Below are 21,849 nucleotides of genomic sequence, written 5' to 3' on the forward strand. Positions count from 1 at the left end.
GAGTGACATTTTTGCCCATTCTTCTTTGCAAAATAGCTCAAGCTCTGTCAGATTACATGGAGAGCTCATGTGAACAGCACATTTCATGCCTTGCCATTTGGATTTTGGTCTGGACTTTGACTGGTCTATTCTAACACATTAATATGCTTTGATCTAAACTATTTCCACTGTAGCTCTGGCGTATTTTGCAGACTCTAACAGGTTTTCTTCTAAGATTACTCTGTATTTGGCTCATCAAATCTTCTCATCAACTCTGACCAGCTTCCCTGTCTCTGCTGAAGAAAAGCATCCCCACAACATGATGCTGCCACCACCATGTTTCAAGGTGGGGATGGTGTGTTCAGGGTGATGTGCCGTGTTATTTTTTCACCACACATAGCATTTTGCTTTTAGGCCAAAAAGTTCAATTTTGGTCTCATCTGAGCAGAGCACTTTCTTTCACATGTTTGCTGTGTCCCCCACATGGCTTCTTTCTAACTGAAAACGGGACTTCTTATAGCTTTCTTTCAACAATGTTTTTTTTTTTTTTTAGCCACTTCCATAAATGTCAGATGGCACGACTAATAGTTGCCCTGTGGACAGATTTTCCCACCTGGGCTGTGGATCTCTGCAACTCCTCCATAGTTACCATGGGCCTCTTGGCTGCTTCTCTGATTAATGTTCTCCTTGCCCGTCCTGTCAGTTTAGGTGGACAGCCATGTGTTGGTAGGTTTGCAGTTGTGCCATACTTTTCCATTTTTGGATGATGGATTGAACAGTGCTCTGTGAGATGTTCAAGGCTTAGGATTTTTCTTTTATAACCTAAACCTGCTTTAAACTGCTCCACAACTTTTACCCTTGACCTGTCTGGTGTGTTCCTTGGCCTTCAAGATGCTGTTTGTTCACTAAGGTTCTCTAACAAACCTGAGAGCTTCACAGAACATCTACATTTATACTGAGATTAGATTACACACAGGGGGACTCTATTTATGAATTAAGTGACTTCTGAAGGCAATTGGTTCCACTAGATTTTAATTAGGGGACTAAATACAAATGCATGTCACACTTTTCAGATATCTATTTGTAAAAAAAAATTTAAAAACATTTATAATTTTCCTTTCACTTCACAATTATGTGCCACTTTGTGTTGGTCTATCATATAAAATTCCAATAAAAAACATTTACATTTTTGGTTGTAACATGACAAAATGTGGATAATGTAAAGGGTTATGAATACTTTTTCAAGGCACTGTAATAATGTTCATTTAGCGGTTTGCCTGGAGTTTATTGTCAGCTTTAAATTTAATAGAACGAATGAGAAAGAGAAGTAGGACTCAATCTAGAGGGGAACGAGTCCAAGGTAGAGAAAGCCCTGTTAGGAATAATAAGATCTTATCCGTGCGCTGTGAAATAAATAAATTATTTGGAAATTCACCATTGTTCAGAAATAAGATATCATTATTGGGTGGAATGACCCTGTAAAGCTTACTTCAGTTTATTCCACAGGAGATGATGCAGTATATGAGGAGACTGGAGGAAAGGCTGGACAAGCTTGCTGATGAAAGGTGGAGAGAAGACAAAGTGGATAAAGAGGAAAACAGTCCTGGATTAAGTATGTCTTGTCTTACCAAATTGAAAAGCTTGGTTATGGCCTTCTATAATGTCATAATGCATTATTTACTAAAACTGGAGAGTGCAAAATCTGGCACAACTCTTAGAAACCAATCAGTTTCCATGTTTTATTGCCAAAGCTTAATTGAACAAGCTGAAGTTAGAAGATGATTTGCTTCTATTATCTAGAACAGTGATTCTCAACCAGGATTCCGTGGAACCCTAGGGTTCCTCCAGAGGTTGCTAGGGGTTCCTTCAGCATTGGGCCATTTCTGCTTCTCAGATAAGTTTCCACTCACACCATTGATCTTTTTTGCTATCTGTAAGGAGGTAATTATTCCCAATGACCACAAGTGTAGGGACCATTCTTCCCACTGACCACCACACTAACGCATCGTGAGTTGTAGATTTCTAATTTTTTGCAGGGGTTCCTTTAGACCATAGAACTATTTAAAGGGTTCCTCTGTGTTGAAAAGTTTGAGAAAGGCTGATCTAGAAAGAGAGTATTATCTAGAAAGAAGTCTAATTGGGTTCTTGCTCAGTATGTTATAGAAAGTCTGCCGGTGAATGTAGTACCATGTATGGCTTTCCCTGTGACCCTGTCAGATAAACAAGCTTCTAGAAAAATGTAGGTTCCCATAAATAAAGCCTTTATTATGTGGACTCAAATGAATATTGTATCATATTATTTGTAATATGATACAATATTTATTCATTTCTTGAGTAGCAAGAAATTTAGAAACAGCTGGGTTTTACTGCCACCTTAAGGAGGTTGGGACACTGGCAAACAGAAAAAGTTTTAAGCTCCCGTACAACTCCTCTACCCAGCATGCCCCATTTTTAATACAGTACAGGACTCGGATTTAGATTCAGAGATGAGGTTATAGGCAGGTATCTCCAGGTTTTGGAAAAAAGATAACTGCTCGGACCCTCATATATCCTATCCCACTCCCAGCAAGCCTCAGGTCTTTGCTTATGTCTTTGGGTGTTAAATGTCTCCTTTCTGCTGAGTAGATGTTTTGTTAGGTCTGCTTACCAAATTCTGTGATCAACTTTCCCTTGGTGCATGTTGGCATCCTACATAGCTTCAAGATTGGTGCCCCACCGTGAACACTACAGGGAACCATACCTGGATTCTGCCAAAGAATATGCAGGGCCAGCCTGTAAAGTCACTTTGGTTACTGGACCACTTCCTTGTCTTCTAAGGTCACTGTGAGTAACATCTACAGGAGCCCCCTCGCAACACATGGCAGAGCACAGGAGGAAGAAGTCTGGGGTGGGAAAAAAGTTTCCTGATAACTTTTTTACTGGCCTCTCCTGGGGATTCTGCCACTAATAACTTGGATGTCAGTTGTCTCCCTCTTACTCCTTCCCCTTTCCATTGCCCTGTCTGGTGTTCTACACTTCTCGTACTTAAAGTGATATTATTATTATTATTATTATACAGGTTTGATATAGCGCCAACAGTTTGCACACTGCTTTACAACATGAGGGCAGACATTACAGTTACATTACAATTTGGTACAAGAGGAATCAGAGGGCCCTGCTTGTTAGAGCTTACAATCTAAAAAGGAAGGGTCAATTGATACAAAAGGTAATAGCTCTTGGGGGATGAGCTGATGGAGGAAGTAAAACCGTGTTAGAAGCAGGATCGGCTTCTTTGAAGAGAAGGGTTTTCAGGGAAAATCTAAATATGGATAGATTAGGGGACAGTCAGACAGATTGGGGTAGGGCGTTCCAAAGGATGGGAGAAGCTCCCATCCTTTGCAGAAATCCTGGAGGCAAGCATGGGAGGAGGTGACAAGGTAGCTAGAGAGCAGGAGGTCTTGGGATGACCGAAGAGAGCAACTTACTTGGTATTTTGGGACTAGGTTAGTGATGTAACTAGGGGCAGAGTTATGGATGGCTTTGTAAATTATTATTAGTACTTTGAATTTTATTCGTTGGGGTTATGGATGGCTTTGTAAATTATTATTAGTACTTTGAATTTTATTCGTTGGGTGAGTGGAAGCCAGTGGAGGGATTGGCAGAGAGGGGTGGAGGACACTGAATGGTGATACTAAAGTCTCAGGTTTTTTTTTTCTTCAACAATAAAACATTTTTTTATACTTACCTGCTCTGTACAATGGTTTTGCAGATCCTCCTCTCCTTGGGTCCCCTGCCTGTGCTTCGGGCCCCTCCCCCCTGCCGAGTGCCCCCACAGAAAGCAGTTTGTTATAGGGGCACCTGGGCCGGGCCAAGCCGCTGCACTATGTGTCCATTCAGACAGCCACAGTTTGGCCCCACCCCTTATCTCTCCTCATTTGCTAGCTGACTGCAGATTGACAGCAACAGGAGCCAATGGCACAACACTGCCCTCTCAGCCAATGAGGAGGGAGAGTCCCAGGCAGCAGAGACAGTCCTGCAACATTGCTGGATCGATTGGGGGGGTCTGCTGCAGGCCGAAGCTTTTTTTATCCTAATGCATTAAGATAAAAATACTTATGACTTTACAACCACTTTATAAGAAGGATTTTGCACCCCCCCATATCTGCTTTTATGGAGTGGATTTTAAATATTATTCAAACAGCAGGTCACCAAGGTCACAAACACCTTTTGCCTCCCTCCCCGCCAGAGTCAGTTTCTGATACATCTCTAAAGGAGTCTCTTACCTAGAAGACAAGGGGGAGGTTGGAGGCTTCTGCCTTCTCTCAGAAGGAGCACCCATCTGCTGTTTTATTGCCAAAGCTCTGTGACACTATCTTGGTGCTTAATGTTGAAGTGCGGACCTGTTTGGCACTGGGCCCATCAGAGGCCTCCTGATCCAAGTTCACCAGTATGAGTTAGCTTAAAAATCGCAAACTGACAAACAATTTTCTTTTACGCTCCTTAGTGGAGGACATCCTATATAGCAACTGGCTGCATCCCGATAAGGTGTATGTCCTGCCAAGACATTTATCTCAACAATACCTTATAAAGTACTAGTTTTAAGATGTCTCTGATGGTGCCAGTGGGGGGGTGTTCTGGCTTTGGGAGGGATATACCACTGGGACTCACACTTTACCCCATAAGGGGAGTTATTTACCCTCGGAAGTGGTTGTATCTTTTGCGGTAATTGATACTACTCATCCTTATCCCCCTTCTGAGGGACTTCTTGCCCTATACGGTCAACATGGACTAATTCCTACTCTTGCAGTCCAATCCCTTCTGAGGGTTATATCATCTGCAGGCTTCATCTGGATATGGTTTCCCAGGTGTCTAGGGCTGGTAACCTTGGGTCACCAATGAGTGGGGCTGTTCAACTCAAGAAATCAACTCTCTGTGAACCTTTGACCCCTCCCTTATCTGCCAAAGAGATTCCCCTGTCTTCTTCTTATAGGGTTTGCTGGGTTGATGAGCAGATGCCCTTCTAGTGTGGACTCTTTTCACCCTCTCCCTCTGTGCTAGGAAGCATCTGGGAGCAACATCCAGATGCTTTGTTTTTTTTTTACCAAAAAGTTGGCATTCTGACTTGATCTCCATTGGCCATCACCTGAAAACTGACAGGCCTTCACCTTTGGGAGAGTTTGAAACCTCTCCCTGTAATAGGACAGGCTCTGTGAATTCTAATCACAGGGCATACTGACTATGTGTCACAGAATTCAAGGAAGTAAATCTGCGGGATTCTTTACAAAGTTTACAAGCGTTAAGATTGTTGACCATAAATACATTTAAGTCAGTGGTTCTCAACCTTAGTGAGACCCAACAGTAAAAAAAACAACAAAAAACAAAGGCTATACCCCTACAATTAAAGTATGGTACTTCAGTAAGCCCTATTGGTGCTTGAAGAGGATTTTTTTTACAGCACAAGTACAATGAGGAACTGTATGGTGCATAGTATTCCTTATTTCTCTTACCAGTACAGGTTTTTTATAAAATGTTATGATGATATTATTATTATACAGGATTGATATAGCGCCAACAGTTTGAGCAGTACTTTACAACATGAGGGCAGGCAGTACAGTTACAATTCAATACAGGAGAAATCAGAGGGCCTTGCTTGTTAGAGCTTACAATCTAGAAAGGTGGGTCAAGTGAAATAGAAGGCGAAAACTGTGTTGGAGAAAATGAAAATACAGTTATTAGGTGGGGGTGGGATAGACTTCTCTGAAGAGGAGGGATTTCAGGGATCGTCTAAAAGCTAATAGAGTAGGAGATAATCGAACAGTTTGGGGTAAGGTGTTCTATAGGATTGGAGAGGCTCTGGAAAAGTCCTGGAGGCGAGCAAAGGAGGAGGTGACAAGGGAGCTAGAGAGCAGGAGGTCTTGAGAGGAATGAAGAAAACAATTAGGTTGGTATACTGAGACTAGGCTAGTGATGTAGCTAGGGGCTAAATTGTGGATGGCTTTGTAAGTTTTTGTTAGTATTTTGAATTTAATTTGTTGGGTGAGTGGAAGCCAGTGGAGGGATTGACAGAGAGGAGTAGTAGACACAGAGCGATTGGTAAGGTGGATGAGTCTGGCAGCAGCATTTATGATGGATTGAAGGGGGATAGCCTATGTAGAGGTAAGCCCATAAGAAGGGAGTTGCAGTAGTTGAGGCGAGAGGTGACCAGGGAGTGAATTAAGAGCTTTGTTGTGTCATTGGTTAGAAAGGGGCATATTTTGGAGATGTTGAGGTGGCAAGATTCGGACAGTGATTGGGTGTAAAGGAAAGTTTAGAGCTCAGGATTACACCTAGGACCTTGGCATATGGGGATGGGCTGATAGTTGTGCCATGGATTTTGACAGAGGGATCAGGGGAAGGGGCACATGGTGGATGAAAAAATATAACTTCTGTTTTGGATAGATTGAGTTTGAGTTTGAGGAAGTATTATGACACCCAGACTGATATATCTGTTAGTAAATTAGTGATATGGGAGGAGACTGAGGGAGTGAGCTGAGGGGTAGAGAAATAGATTTGGGTGTCGTCAGTGTAAAGATGGTATTTGAAGCCATGGGAGGCTATCAGCTGGCCCAGGGGGAAGGTGTAGATTGAAAATAGGAGAGGCCCAAGAACAGAACCTTGGGGGACCCCAACAGAGAAAGGAAAAGGATAGGAGGAAGTAGAATTGTTGAGGAATGAATCCAGACTTATGAGACCTAGTCTTTTACGCCACAGGTGCTCAAGAGCACGGCTATGTTTTTTCAGACTTCTTCTAGTGTCATCTGTTTGCCAAGGTTGAAGGGGGTCAGGGCCTGATTCTGTGTGTAGTGAAAGGGGCCAATGTGTCCAGGGATGCTGGAAGTGAAGCGTTGTAGACAATAGTGGCTAGATCAGTGCAGGACAGGGGTACAATTTTGTCAAAGAGGTGGTTGGTAGCAGAGTAGAGAAGAGGAGGGTTAAGATGACGTAGGTTTCTACGGGTAGCTATTAGGTGGTTGGTTGGAGAGGAGGTGGAGGAAAGGGAGAGAGGGAAAGGATAGTTGGAGGGTATTGCCTTCAGAGTGAGTAGGAGCATGTATCCATTGCTTCAGGTCAAAGGAGGAGGTTAGACTGAGAAGTTTAGAAGTAGCAGGATTGTTAGTATTAGTAGGGATGTTGAAGTCCTTGAGAATGATTGATTGTGGGGATTTCATAAGAAAGAAAGTAGGGTAGGCAGGCAGAGAAGTCATCAAGAAAGGTTGATACCGGTCCAGGGGGGCCGGTAGATCACAGCTATCCTTAGAGAAACTGTGGAGAAAAGATGAATGCAGTGTGTCTCAAATGAGGAGAGTAACAGAGAGGGAGGTGGGTGAAGTACCTGAAAGGTGCTATGTGGGGCTATAAGAATTCTGACACCCCCTCCCTTGTGTCCACTGGGTCTGGGGGAGTGAGTCCAGAGAAGAGAATAGGGCAGCAGAAGACGCAGTGTCATATTCACAAAGCCAGGTTTCGGAAATGATGAGTAGATTAAATGAGTTTGTGATAAAGAGATCATGGAGAGAGGAGAGTTTGTTACAGACAGAGCAGGCATTCCAGAGGGCGTGAGAGAAAGGGAGTCTGGTCTTGGGAAGAAGAGAAATGGGAACTAGATTGTGTGCATTGCTGCTGCAGACAGAGGGTACAGGGTAATGGGTGTGTTCGATACAGTTAAATGGTGGAGGCCCAGGGTTTGGGGCTATATCTCCAGAGGTTAGGAGAAGCAGAAGGGTGAGTGAGGTAATGTGGGAGTGCGATTTTTATGAAGGGACATGCTCCAGTGTCCTGGAGATTTTTTGTGCGTGTGGATTTAGAATTAGCAGGAGTTGGTGAGGGCAGTAATATTGCTTTAGAACTTGACAGTGCTGTTCTTGATTCCTGTGCCACCTTAAGTTCCTTCGCCACAGATACAAGCAAGATAACACACACTTAAAGACATTCCCCACCTTCAAACCTCATTCTCCCCACAAAAAGATCTTATTGTAGCAGCCTTTCTTGATGAAGGCAGTAGAGACGGTGGATGGTCAGCTCTGCACATAGCACTCCCTGCTATCTCTGAAATATGAGCTATTTAAATACACAGCAGGAGGAAGTAAGTATAGATGCAATCATTTACTGCCTGTCTCCACTCCTTATACCCTTGGCTGCAATTCATAGTATGCTGTCACCAGCAGATACATGCCACTACTTCACTTACTTCCCCATCTCTGGTATACGTTCAATCTCTCTTACTCTATGAATCTCTTCCCTGAAAGTTGTTTTGATAGCAAAACTCTCGCTTCTCAATATTTCTCAGATTGGGTTGTTTTCTATTGTGAAAGCGCAAGGCACCTACGAGTCCTCTAGTACTAGTTTTGGTGTGAGAGCAGTAGCTGCCAAATCAAACAGGAAGCTGCAGTCCAACAAGAGGGAGGCTGTGGCCCTGCAGCAGGCTGGTGGATCAGAACCACTATTTTAGGAAGTTTTGACTATCCTATTTGCCTTCAGCTAAAAGTGTCTGTGTTGCGGTGAACAGGGCAGGACAGTAATGTTTCAGATGGAGTCAGTTTTAAATCTATATATAGGTCAGCCATAGGTATGAGAAGTTAGTTGTATGTGCAGGCCATATCTGACTGCCTTCCATGTTGTCTCTTGGCTGGCAGGTTGATAAATATTATGTGGTCTGCTTGCTTGACTATTTATGTCATGATTGCGCTGAGGAAATTTTGGCTTCTGCCAGGCATCCCCAGTGATGACTTATCAAGATGGAAACAAAAAAATGGTTTCTGCAAAAAAAGTGCTTTTTATCTTTGTTGACCAAACATGACTGATTTATATATATATATATATATATTATGTATACCGTATATACTCGAGTATAAGCCGAGATTTTCAGCCTCTTTTTTGAGGCTGAAAGTGCCCCCTCGGCTTATACTCGAGTCACCGCTGTCTGACTGCTCGATCAGCGTATCGAGCAGACAGACGGCGGACATTAAAATTCAAAAGCCGCGCCTCCTTCTCCGCCTCCGCCTGTGATAGGCGGAACACTGAATTTCCCAGCAGTCAGTGTTCCGCCTATCACGGACATCCGTTCATTCTCATACTACGGACGAGTATGAGAGGATGTCCGTGATAGGCGGAACACAGGCTGCTGGGAAATTGAGTGTTCCGCCTATCACAGGCGGAGGACGGAGGCGCAGCTTTTGAATCGTAGAATGGCCGCCGAGAAGAGCGGCGATCCATCGGCACGACACGGGACGGAGGAGGCACGGGACAGAGGAGGCACGGGACACCGGAAGGCACGGGACAGAGGAGGCACGGGACAGAGGAGGCTCGGGACGACGGCGGCTCGGGACGGAGGCTTGGGACACAGGTAGGCTGGACACACACACAAGGCTGCACGGACACACACACACACACACACACACACACACACACACACACACACACACACACACACACACACACACACACACACACAGGGATGGATGGATGGATACACACACACACACACACAGGGATGGATGGATGGATGGATGGATACACACACACACACACACACACACACACACACAGGGATGGATGGATACACACACAGGGATGGATGGACGGACACACAGGGATGGATGGATGGATGGACACACACACAGGGATGGATGGACGGACACACACACAGGGATGGACGGATACACAGGGATGGACAGCCATGTCTCACCCTCGGCTTATACACGAGTCAATAAGTTTTCCAGTTTTTTGGGGGTAAATTGGGGGCCTCGGCTTATATTCGGGTCGGCCTATACTCGAGTATATACGGTACATGACTGATTTTTAAAAATTTGTGTGTGTGTGTATGTGTATGTATATATGTATATATATATATATATATATATATATATATATATATATATATATATATATATATATACAAAAGGGATCGGACAATGACCACTGAGAACAAATGTAAGGGGGGCACACTAATTTAAGATACACCAAGCACACTGACTGCCAATCTAAAGCCTCATACACACGATAGGACTTTGTACAAACTTTCCCTTGGATTTTTGTACAAAGGGCGTCGGCCCTGAACTTGTATTGCATACACACAGCAGGACTTTTTCAGCCAACTTTCACCAAATCACGTGGTTTTTCTGCTCTTTACTGCCACCTTTGGTCAACTTCTGTATTGTTGTCTGATCTTTTGCATTGGTTCTGAGCATGCCTGTTTGTACTTTGTACAAAAGTCCTATGGTTTTCTGTACACATGATCAGACTTTGCTCCATCGGACTTTTGTTGCCAGAAAGTTTGTCCGTTCGCACAGCCAACAAAAGTCCGATGAAAACCAAAAAAGTTTGTCTGATGGAGCGTACACACGGTCGGATGTTGCTCCAAAACAGCTCATTTACATGTTTGTTGTCAAAAAGTCTGATCGTGTGTATGGGCCTTAAGGGTGCAACTGACCAACAATAAAAGGGCACATTGGACGCCAACATAAGGGAACACTTATTCCTTACCATTAATTATTTGTAAACCTACAGGAACTCTTTGTTGCCCATGGTGTTCATAAGTGGAAAACTACCCTTCAGGCCACTTTTTTTATTACATATGAGTTCTGGCAAGTTCAAGTGAATGATGGTTCCTTGTTTAGTGGGGAAAATCAATAATTCTTTATGGCAGTGCATGGTCTGAGTATAGATCACTTCTATATCCTAGATTGTAAGCTCTAGCGAGCAGGACCCTCTGATTCCTCTTGTACCACATTGTAATGTAACTGTAATGTCTGTCTTCATTTTGTTAAGCACTGTGCAAACTGTTGGCGCTATATAAATCCTATAATAATATCCAGTAAATTGATGTTCCATATCAACAGTTATTCCACTTATATTTTGATGGATATAAAACATCCACACCCACTAATATGCTTTTAGGGAGTAAAACAGCTAAAGCATTATATCTGCTACATCTCTTAGCTTTGCTATCATTGTTATTGCAAACACGACAGTGCTGCTTTTACATTGGCATTAACTGTTAACTGGTTGTGTTGCCCACAGCTACTAGTCAAAAGCTTTCAGATAAAAACGAATATGTGGTAGCTGAATGCGTGAATATGTTTTGTTTGGTTGTGGTTCTTTTGCATTTTTGGGCCAAATATTCTTTACCTTATACCTCTTTTGGCAGTAGGTCTGCCAGAGTCAGATGAAGAGTCCTCTGAAATCAGAAGATTTCCTGTGCGTGAAGACCCTTTTACAGTGAGTGAGCAGATCTCTTCCATCTTACCAGCTTTTCCTCGAGAGTCTCTGAAGGTGGTGATCAATCAGCCAGCACCCATTGCATGTCAGCTACAGCCATTGCCTGAGGACAACCCTGACTCCGTAAGTTGCATATTTAGTACAGCATATACACATGGGCTAATTCAATAAATCAACACAAAGAGTGCAATTTACTGAAGTCTGATTGTGGTAAAATTATCTGTGCCTATGTTTAAAGGAATTAATGGTATTTCCAGTGCAAAGGAGTAGGATAGTTGTTGTTTTTTTTTTTTTGTTTCCGTTAATTAATATAACAAGTTAATCATATTTCCTAAAGCTAAACTTTGGGCAAATCATAACTATAAATCAATATAACTGTCCCCCTGTCAGTGTTCAGAGACATGAATTGTCATTATTTGGTGTTAAAGTTCATCCAGTCATAACACACTGAAGCCACTATGTGCATATATTGGTGCTGTAAGACTCGATTCACACTAATGTTACCTGAAAGTCTGTCAGGTGACTTCCTGGCTACTTGAGTACTACTTTGATGATACTTAAGAAGCGACTTTCAGGAATACCTGGGTAATCTTCCTGTAATGTTGGATCCAAATCACATCAATATAGATGAGGATCCGACTTCTGTGGGCACAAGTCGGATAGAAGTTGCTTTTGAAGTAGTACAGAAACCTTTTCTAAAAGTTGGAGCGGCTTCAGTAGTGCTAATTAAGACAGCTCTCATTGCCTAACATGGGATTTCACATGTTTTTCGACTTGGGGTCTCACAAGTCGGATCCCAAGTCGCGGCAGTATGAACCAAGCCCTAAGGTTTTTATTTGTGATGTTACCTTTGCTTCAATATGGGCAGTGACAGCAGAGGACATAACCTGTCACTATCCCAGTAGCCTTCTCTTATTAGCATTAAGTGAGTGTCCCTGGGACTACTGTGGTAGCAGCGAAAGGCTGAGAAGAAAGACTTTTCTCCAAGACCGAAGAACTTTACAAAAATAGGATTTTTACAGATTACCTGTAAAATCCTTTTCTTGGAGTACATCATGGGACACAGAGCCATTGTTATTAACTATATGGGTTTATTGGCACCTTCATTTGACGGACACTGGCACACCCAAGACAGGAAGTTCACTCCCTATATAACCCCTCCTCCTACCACGAGTACCTCAGTTTTGTAGCAAAGCAATATACACAAATCCCAAAAGAGGGAGGGGACCTCCGTGTCCCGTGATGTATTCCAAGAAAAGAATTTTACAGGAAAGCTGTTATAAAAATCCTATTTTCTTTAACGTACATCACGGGACACAGAGCCATAGTTATTAACTATATGGGACATCCCATAGCAATGCTATTTGAGGGAAGGGAGACACAACCCGCAGCGCGCCCAAAGACTTGAGGACCTATAGTGCTGCTTGCAGCACACTGCACCCAAAGGCGCTATCCTCATGCCTTTTTACATCACCTGATAAAACCTGGTGAATATATGTACTGAAAACCAAGTTACGGCCTTACAGATCTGAGCCATGGAGGCCTGGTGATGCACTGCCCAAGAAGCACTAACTGCTCTGGTAGAGTGTGCCTTGACTTGAAAATGTGGAATCTTACCTTTTAAACCATAAGCCTGAATTATAAATTGCCAAATCCACTTAGAAATAGTGGATTTCAACGCTGCCTGTCCTTTCCTAGGACCTTCCGGCAGCACAAATAAGACATCAGTCTTCCGGATCTGAGCAGTCGTCTCTAAATAGACCTTTACCGCTCTCACCACATCAAGACAATGTAGTGACCTCTCTTCCCTAGAACATGGTTTTGGAAAAACCGATGGTAGGACAATATCTTGGTTCAGGTGGAACCCTGAGACCACTTTAGGCAGAAAACTTGGACGAGGACGCAACATGACCCTGTCCTCATGACTAATAAAATTTGTCTCTTTACAAGAAAGAGCAGCCAATTCCGAAACCCTCCTTGCTGAGGATATAACAACCAAAAACACTAGCTTCCTTGTCAGAAGGACCAAGGGAGTATGCTGTATCAGTTCAAAGGGCTGTTTTTGCATTACCCCTTGAATAAAAACCCAGACCAAAGAATGAAAAGCAAGCGGTCTTTGAAATAAGACTGATAAAGCAGAGACTTGGCCCTTAATAGTACGCAAGGCCAGCTTCATCTCTACCCCTAATTGTAGAAACACAAGAATTCTGCCTATTCTATACTTCTGAGGGTGCTAACCCTTTAATTCACACTGGGAAATATAAGCCCTCCAGACTCTAAAATATATGATGCTGGAAGCTGTCTCCTTGCATTTATCAAGGTAGAGATAACTGAGCCGGATAGCCCACGTTTCTTCAGAATGTGGGTTTTAATAGCCAAGCCATTAAATTTAGAGTTTGTAAGGTAGGATGGAATATCGGCCCCTGTGAGAGTAGGCCTGCACATAGTGGAAGGAAACATGGATCCCCCACGCCATCTTTACAATTTCTGCATAACAGGACCTTCTTGGCCATGCTGGGGCTACAAGAATTACCAGCTTTCTTTCCAGCTTGATTCTGCAAAGAAGTCATGGCAGCAACTGAATAGGAGGAAATGCATAAATTAGTGAGAACTGATCCCACAGGGTCACCAACGCATCTGTTCTGCATGCGAGTGGATCCCTTGTCCTGGACACAAAGTTGACCAACTTCACGTTGAACCTGGACACCAGAAGTTCTACGTCCGTTGTCCCCCATCTTTGGCAAACAGCAAGAAAAATGTTGGGGTGAAGGGACCCTTGGAACAACTGCTGGCGACTCAAGTAATTTGCCTGCCAATTCTCTACTCCTGGACTGAAAACTGCCGATAGGCACGGAACATTGCTTTCTGCCCAAGTTAGAATGTGGTTCACCTTCCTCTGAGCTGCGAGACTCTTGGTACCCCCTTGGTGATTGATATAAGCCATAGCTGTGGCATTGTCGGATTGGATCCTGACAGGTCAACCCCATAACCTGAATGTCCACGTCTTCAGAGCCAGACGCGCTGCCCGAATCTCTAGGATGTTGATGGGCAAGGTTCTTTTGGTTCTTGACCACTGTCCTTGGACAGTTGTCTTTTCTAGTACTGCTTCCCAACCTGAAAGAGTGGCACCTGTCATTACCACTTTCCAGATAACTGGTCTGGTTCTGTTCAGCAGATTCCTAGTTACCAACCACCAACTGAGGCTCTGGGACACCCTTGGGGACAGCCGTATTGGTAAATCTAGACCTTGAACAGTTTTGTTCCAAGCAGACAGGATGTTGTTTTGTAACAGTCTCGAATAGAACTAGGCATAGGGAACCGCTTTGAATGAAGCCACCATCTTCCCTAACAACCTCATGCAAAGGCAAATGGAGGGATCTCTTTCCAACCTGACCATTTGCACCAGCTCTCTTATGGCGTTGATCTTTGCCTGAGGCAAGAACACCTTTTTCTGGGCCGTGTCTATGATCCAAGTAATCCAGCCTTTTTAGCTGTTTTAAGAAAGACTTCTCTAGATTGAGAATTTAACCTAGATTTTACAGGTATTTGGTTGTAATGCACACACTTTGCTCCAAACGGGCCACCGACTGGTCTATTGGCAATAGATTGTCCAGATACACCAAGACTGTTATGCCCTGCTCCCTTAGCCTGTCTAAAGGTGGAGCCAGAACCTTTGTAAATACCCAGGGTGCTGGAGCAAGCCCGAAGGGCAAGGCTACAAATTGAAAATTATGCTGTTCTACCTCGAACCGCAGAAACCTTTGGTGAGCGGGAAGTATAGGAACATCCAAATATGCATCCATGATGTCGATAGACGCCAAAAGTTCTCCTCCGTGTGGGATAGAAACCACCGACCTGATCGATTCCATGCAAAAAGAGTGGACCTTCAGATTCTTTAGATCTAGAATGGGTCTGACATCTCTATTCGGTTTTGGTACCGTAAAGAGGTTTGAATAGAACCCCAAAACTTGCTCTTCTGTTGGGATTTGTATGATCCCTTCCTTCTCTGGGCTGGCTGCTCAGCTGTCGGCTGATTGCCAGTTCTCATCTCTCTCCACAGTCACCCAGCTGTTCCTGATCCTACTCGTCTGACCTGCCTACTTAAAGATCTCCAGCTCACTTCATCTTCCTTCGCCTTGGTGACATCACAAGAAACCATCTCCTGTGGTTCTGTTTAAAGACTGGCTTGCTGACATCCCTTCTGGCTCCTTACTCTGCTTGCTGTTGCTTCCCTTGGATCCCTGACTTCTGGCCTGACTGATTACCCGATCTGGTTATTGAACTCTAGACTGGCTGACTACTAGATCCGGTTACCGGACTCTGGCTATGCTTTGACTACACTTACTCTTTTTAACTTTTTATTTTTTATTAATAAACAAGTGTGATTTAATTGTACTTCTGTCTCGGTCTGGTTCATGGTTTCTGACAGTAGGCGAAGGCCATGGATTCAGGAGATACAGTCAATTCACTTGTTGGTAATATTTTTTCCAGATTGGATGAGCAAGACCACTGCATGGATCAGTTTGCCATATTGTTACAAACGCTCCTGAGTTGCACGGCTCACCTGAAATCCCCCAATGTGGCTGCTCCAATACAGCCTGAGTTGCAGGCCGTCCCTTTTTCTGAGCCAATCTCTGTGCAGGCACCCGCCTCGAGTATTACCTCTATAAGAGGTATGTCTGGTTCTGCTCCACTTCCCCAGCGATTTAGGGGCAATCCAGTTCAATGCAGAGGGTTTCTCAACCAGGTTGAGATTTACTTTGAAATGCTGCTCCAGGCGTTTCCCACGGACAGAAGCAAAGTAGGTTTCGTGATATCTTTGCTTTCTGAGAGAGCCTTGGCCTGGGCAAACCCTCTATGGGAGACACAAAAACCTGTTGTCTTGAGTTACCCTGACTTTGTGGCTTCCTTTAAAAGAGTATTTGATGTTCCCGCACGCTCCGCTTCTGCTGCCAAGTGCCTCATGTCCATCAAACAGATTACGAGAACTGTTGCCGACTACGCCATTGAATTTCATACTCTGGCAGCAGAGGTTGCTTGGAACAATGAGGCCCTCATAGCTGCTTTTTTCTCATGGTCTCTCGGATTCCATCAAGGATGAGATAGCAGCCCGAGATATACCCACTGAGCTGGAGAGCTTGATCTCATTTGCCATCCTCATTGACTCCAGACTCGGAGAAAGATCTTCTTTGAAGGAGCGCTTGCAGAAGCCTCCTATATTTTTGTCTCCGAGCTTTGCAGTCCCATCCGTGCCTCCCTCACCTCCCATGCCTCCTGGTACCGAGTCGGTCAGTGAAGAGGAACCCATGCGCTTGGGCTTCACACGTGTCTCTGCGGATGAGAGAGCCTTTAGGAGGAGGGAGAGATTGTGCCTTTATTGTGGCCAGGCAGGTCACTTTTTTAAGTCTTGTCCTACCCATCCAGGGAATGCCCGAACCTTGAGGTCCTGTCATGGACAAACCTTAGGTGGTGTTGTTTCGTCCCCAGTTATCCAGAAAGATAAGCCCCTGGTTGCGGTCATCCTTTCTTGGGCTGAGTCGTCCATCGAGATACAGGCTCTAATCGACTCTGGGGCTGCAGGCCTGTTCATTGATGCTGCATTTGTTTCACAGCACTCAATTCCACTGCACATGCGGGACACTCCACTTGCCATTGAGGCTCTTGATGGGAGACCTTTACAGCCTACCCTTGTGACTTCTGAGATGGTTCCGTTGTCCATGGCCGTAGGGGCTCTTCACCATGAGATAATCCAATTCCAAGTAATTTCCTCACCCAGGTTTCCGCTGGTTATTGGTTATCCTTGGTTACAGAGGCACAACCCCTCTTTTGATTGGCTCCGTGCTGAGGTTCTCTCCTGGTCACCACAATGCAGTGAGACATGCTTCCTGAAGGTATCCAAGGTCCTGTGCACCTCTTCACTCTCCTCCCTGCCAGAGGAGTACCACGATTTCAGAGATGTCTTTGACAAAGTTCAAGCCGGTAGTTTGCTTCCACACAGGTCTTATGATTGCACAATTGACCTTCAACCTGGTGCCATACCTCCTCGTGGCCGAGTTTACCCTTTGTCGGTATTGGAGGATAAGGCCATGGAGGAGTATGTTGCAGACACACACTTTCTCTAAGTTTCATCTGCAAATCCCCGTCTCCTGCTGGTGCTGGTTTCTTCTTTGTGAAGGAGAAGAGCGGTGAACTGAGACCTTGTATAAATTTTAGGGGTCTCAATCGTGTCACGATTAAGAATGCCTACCCGATTCCTTGATTACAGAGTTATTTGACCACCTCAAGGGAGCAACGGTTTTCACAAAGCTGGACTTGAGAAGGGCATACAATCTCGTGCGCATTAAGGAGGGTGACGAGTGGAAAACTGCGTTTAATATCAGAACAGGCCATAGCGAGTACCTGGTTTTGGCCTTTGTAACGCCCCGGCAGTTTTCCAGGAATTTTTTTAACAATGTCCTCCGAGATTTGTTGCAGTTATGTGTGGTGGTTTATCTCAATGATATCCTCATATTTTCCAAGTCCCTGGATAGCCACCACACAGATGTCTGTCGTTTGCTTCAGAAACTAAGAGAGAAAAATCTCTATTGTAAACTGGAGAAGTGCGAGTTCCATTGTGAACGGGTTACATTCCTGGGCTATGTAATTTCCACTGCTGGTTTTTCAATGGACTCAGAGAAACTTTCGTCAGTCCTACAGTGGCCTCGACCCGTAGGTTTACGTCCTCTGCAGCGTTTTCTGGGCTTTGCCAACTACTATCGGAAGTTTATTCGTAACTTCTCATCTCTGGTCAAGCCCCTGACTGATATGACCAGAAAGGACGGTAAGCCACAGAGTTGGTCTCCGGAGTCCATTAAGGCTTTTGAGACTCTCAAGGCTGCCTTTGTTTCTGCTCCTGTGTTGGCACATCCTGATCCTATGTTACCTTTTATCCTAGAAGTTGATGCTTCTGAGACTGAGTTGGCGCCCTTCTGTCTCAACGTCCTAACTCTGAGAGCGCTATGCATCCGTGTGGCTACTATTCCAAGAAATTGCCACCTGCTGAGTGCAATTATGAGATTGGTGACGGAGAGCTGTTGGCGATCATTTTAGCCCTGAAAGAATGGAGATATCTCCTTGAAGGTACCACTGTACTGGTTCTTATTCTTACTGACCATAAGAATCTTACATTCTTGTCTGAGGCTAAGCACCTCTCTCCCAGAAGGCCGCAATGGGCTCTTTTCTTGTCGAGTTTTAATTACATTGTCTCATTCTTACCTGGTACTAAGAATGTAAGGGCTGATGCCTTGTCACGACACTTTTCCTCCACTTCCAAGTCGGAGTCAGTGCCAGTTCCTGTGATTCCTCCTGATCATATCTTGGCTACAGTTCGCACCAGTCTTACTTCTCTTTTGGGTGACAAAATTCTTGCTGCTCCGGTCCATGCTCCTCCTGAGAAACCTTGTGACCGCTACTTTGTCCCAGAGAGTCTCCGTACTGCCGTGCTCCAGACTTATCATTCTAGTGGGCACGTGGGCGGTCACTCAGCAGACCTGGAAAGAGGGGAGGGGAAGAGAGGCAGGGCCTAATGGCACGCAGAGTGGAGGAAACTTCCGAGCAAAAGGGAGCCACTGCACCCCCCGCGGGAGGTTGAAGGGGGAGCACAACCATTGTTGAATTTTTCCCAATCCTTTTACTCCCTCCAGGAGGGAGAAGTGCGGTATGGCAAATCTCTTACCTACATGAGGAATACTCACTGAGACAAGCTGCTGCAGAGCCCACACATAAGCTGTGACATTGAGCTGAAGTGAAAGACAACTTACTAAGGTATGTGCATTTACTCCCTCTAGTGGAGATTTAAGCCATGGCAACATTTTTCCCAAGGAAGAAAAACCATAGGTGGACTTTTTACAGTTCCTAGGCTTCTTCCCTTACCTTATCCTTGCCGCAGGATTTCTGCTGATATCAGACACATCCAATCGCTACCATCACGGTGGGCTGTGTTTAGCAAACCTTCAAGGACCGGGTCCCTTTTTATCGGGGTTCCACTCCCTTGGACCTGTATAGCACACATCCAGGAAAAACTATAGGTAATGTGTGCATGACAAAAGCACTGGGTCCCGGGGCCCAGCCCTCCAAGGAGAGGCGTTACAGGCAAAACCTTGTTCTTCTTATCAGAGGCTTGGGTACCATCCACCTTGGTCTCAGTGGCACTTTGGATGGGTCCGGTCAGTGGAGGCTGTTTAAATCCAATGGGGATCCTGCCAGCGGAGCTCTTCAGACTACATCTTCACTCGTGACCAACACCTTAAACATTGGCAAAAAAATGAAGGTACTCCTGGTAGGAGGAGGGTTTATATAGGGAGTGAACTTCCTGTCTTGGGTGTGCCATTGTCCATCACCTGAAGGTGCCCATATATACCCATATAGTTAATAACTATGGCTCTGTATCCCATGATGTACGATAAAGAAATGTCATTTAATATGCTAAAGCACTGGGGATCATGAGCAAGAACCTTTTTTGTTTTTATTAAAATAACTGTTTTCACCTTTTTTCATCCTTTTTTTTTTTTTTTTTAAATCCTAGTGATTTCCTGAAGCCTCTTTGTAGCTACTTTCTGTACACATGCCTGTACTCCAAAGATAAATACAGGACTGTCATGTATAACTGTCAGGAATATTTAACATCATAGCATATAGAGTTCAATAATCAGGTCAGTATAGAGTGCAGGGGTCAGGACTCTGTAGCATATCAAGTGTATCAGTCAGGGTTATGCAATAATTAACATAGCTTATGGACATAGCATAGGACTGTGAAGCATTCAGTGTGCAGAATTCAGAACTATGTGAAATATGATGTAGTGAATAGAGTGCAGTGGTTAGAACGATGTACCGTATACAGTGCAGCAGTCAGGACTGTGTAAAACAACTACAGTGCAGCGGTCAGAGTAAAGACATTAGGACTATATAATCACAAACTAAAGTGACTGTAAACCCTTACATATACCCAGTGAAGTGACTGGCCTCAGGTGGCACACAGAGAGGAAACAAATCCTCCTACATATGTTGTACCTATTTATCTGCGGCTCTCTCTCCTCTACAGCCATTCAGAATTTATACAGCTTGTCTGAGATTATAGCATATTTTTCAATATAGCCAGTAACGCTCTAAATCTGTGTAATTGCACAGCAGGAGACTCGGACTGAAAGAGGAAGGGCCAACACTGTGAACCAAGTGGACTGTACTGCATTTCAGTTTAAAACCTTTTGCTGCGTACACACGGTCTGAGTTTTCGTTGGAAAAATCTTGGATGTTTTTTCCGACAGAATTCCACTCAAGCTTGGCTTGCATACGTACGGTCACACAAAAGTTCTCTGAACTTTCAACCGTCAAGAACGCGGTGACGTACAACACTACAACGAGCCAAGAAAATGAAGTTCAATGCTTCCGAGCATGTGTGGAATTTGTTCCGAGCATGCATAGGAATTTTGCGTGTCGGAATTGCTACAGGCAATGAATTTCCGATTGGAACTTTTTCCTTCCGACCAAAAGCTCTCTTCTGACTTGCTGGAGGGATTTCCGATCGTGTGTATGGGCTTAAGCTTTAAGGAGCATGCAGAATGAGCAAAATGAAAGCGTTCCTTTATTGTTCAATCAGCAGATTCAAGTTGGATTTTTGACTAAACTCTATAACTTAACTGTAGGCGGGAAAAGTCAGAGACCTGGCTATACTGTCTGATAGAGACATGTTAATAAGAATAAAGAATTATAAATTCTTTGGCAGGTTAGACAGTTTGCAAATATTTGCCTGGAGTTTAGCTGTAAGGTGCTTGTATACTGGTCAGATTTTCAAGCCTCATGACCAAATTTAGCATTGCTTTTGACAAATGGGGATATGGTTGTGTTAAATCCTGAGAGATAATATCTATGTCAGAATATTTGAATTGCTCATTAGAAGGCACAGAGATCTTCCCACATTCTGTTATTGAAACTGAGGTTTGCAAACATAACTGTCATCAGGGTACATGATGGACAATGTTTTGTTCTCAAAGAGAAATCAGCTCATATATCACCAATCTTTAATTGTACAGCTCCAAGGAAGGCAGTCACAGTTTCATATGCCGTCCAGTTATTGTATCTCACCCTTTGTTTCATATGTGGATTCTCCAAGGAAGCATTTTCCCTGTTAACTTTGACAGCTTAGCGATGCACTTTGTCAGTTTTACCATCACAAACATGATTGTGTCTAAATTCCCTTCCATCGCCCACCTACAATTATCACAAAGATAGTATACCCATGTAGCCTCAGATACATTAAAACTAACAAAGACCAAGACTGTGCAGAGGACGGGACACAACCTGCGGTCAGCTAGTCCCTGTGCGTCAAATTAAGCTTTTCGGCTGTTAATGACAGCTCAAAGTTCAGAACGCTGTGTTTGAAATGGTAGACTAAGCTCTGTGGACATCTTACATATTAGTCTTTAATGGTCTGCAAGCTTCCTAATAGGCTATATTGAAAGTGTACCAGAGCAACTTGAATGTTACCTTAGCCCCTTTGCTGACAGCAATATAATTCTCTAATTATCTCCAAGCAGAACAAACATAAAAGGATCAATAAAAACAAAATACAAGACACTTTAAAACAATTCATAAACACAC

General features: G+C 44.0%; 1 protein-coding gene across 4 annotated transcripts in view; it reads left to right on the forward strand.

Moving 5' to 3' along the window:
• Nucleotides 1–21,849, forward strand: part of CALCOCO1 (calcium binding and coiled-coil domain 1) — a 110,153-nt gene that overhangs the window by 60,264 nt on the left and 28,040 nt on the right. The window contains exons 11-12 of one of the 4 annotated variants that reach the window (XM_077483818.1): nt 1,474–1,591; nt 11,144–11,337. In XM_077483818.1, the coding sequence (XP_077339944.1) occupies nt 1,474–1,591; nt 11,144–11,337 (312 nt within the window). The remainder of the gene's footprint in view (nt 1–1,473; nt 1,592–11,143; nt 11,338–21,849) is intronic. The other 3 variants (XM_077483819.1, XM_077483820.1, XM_077483821.1) reach the window with 3 other exon arrangements.

The sequence above is a fragment of the Lithobates pipiens genome, unplaced genomic scaffold (genome assembly GCF_037356315.1).
Source record: "Lithobates pipiens isolate NorthernLeopardFrog02 unplaced genomic scaffold, aLitPip1_a1.2 Scaffold_16, whole genome shotgun sequence".
NCBI classification, from domain to species: Eukaryota; Metazoa; Chordata; class Amphibia; order Anura; family Ranidae; genus Lithobates; species Lithobates pipiens.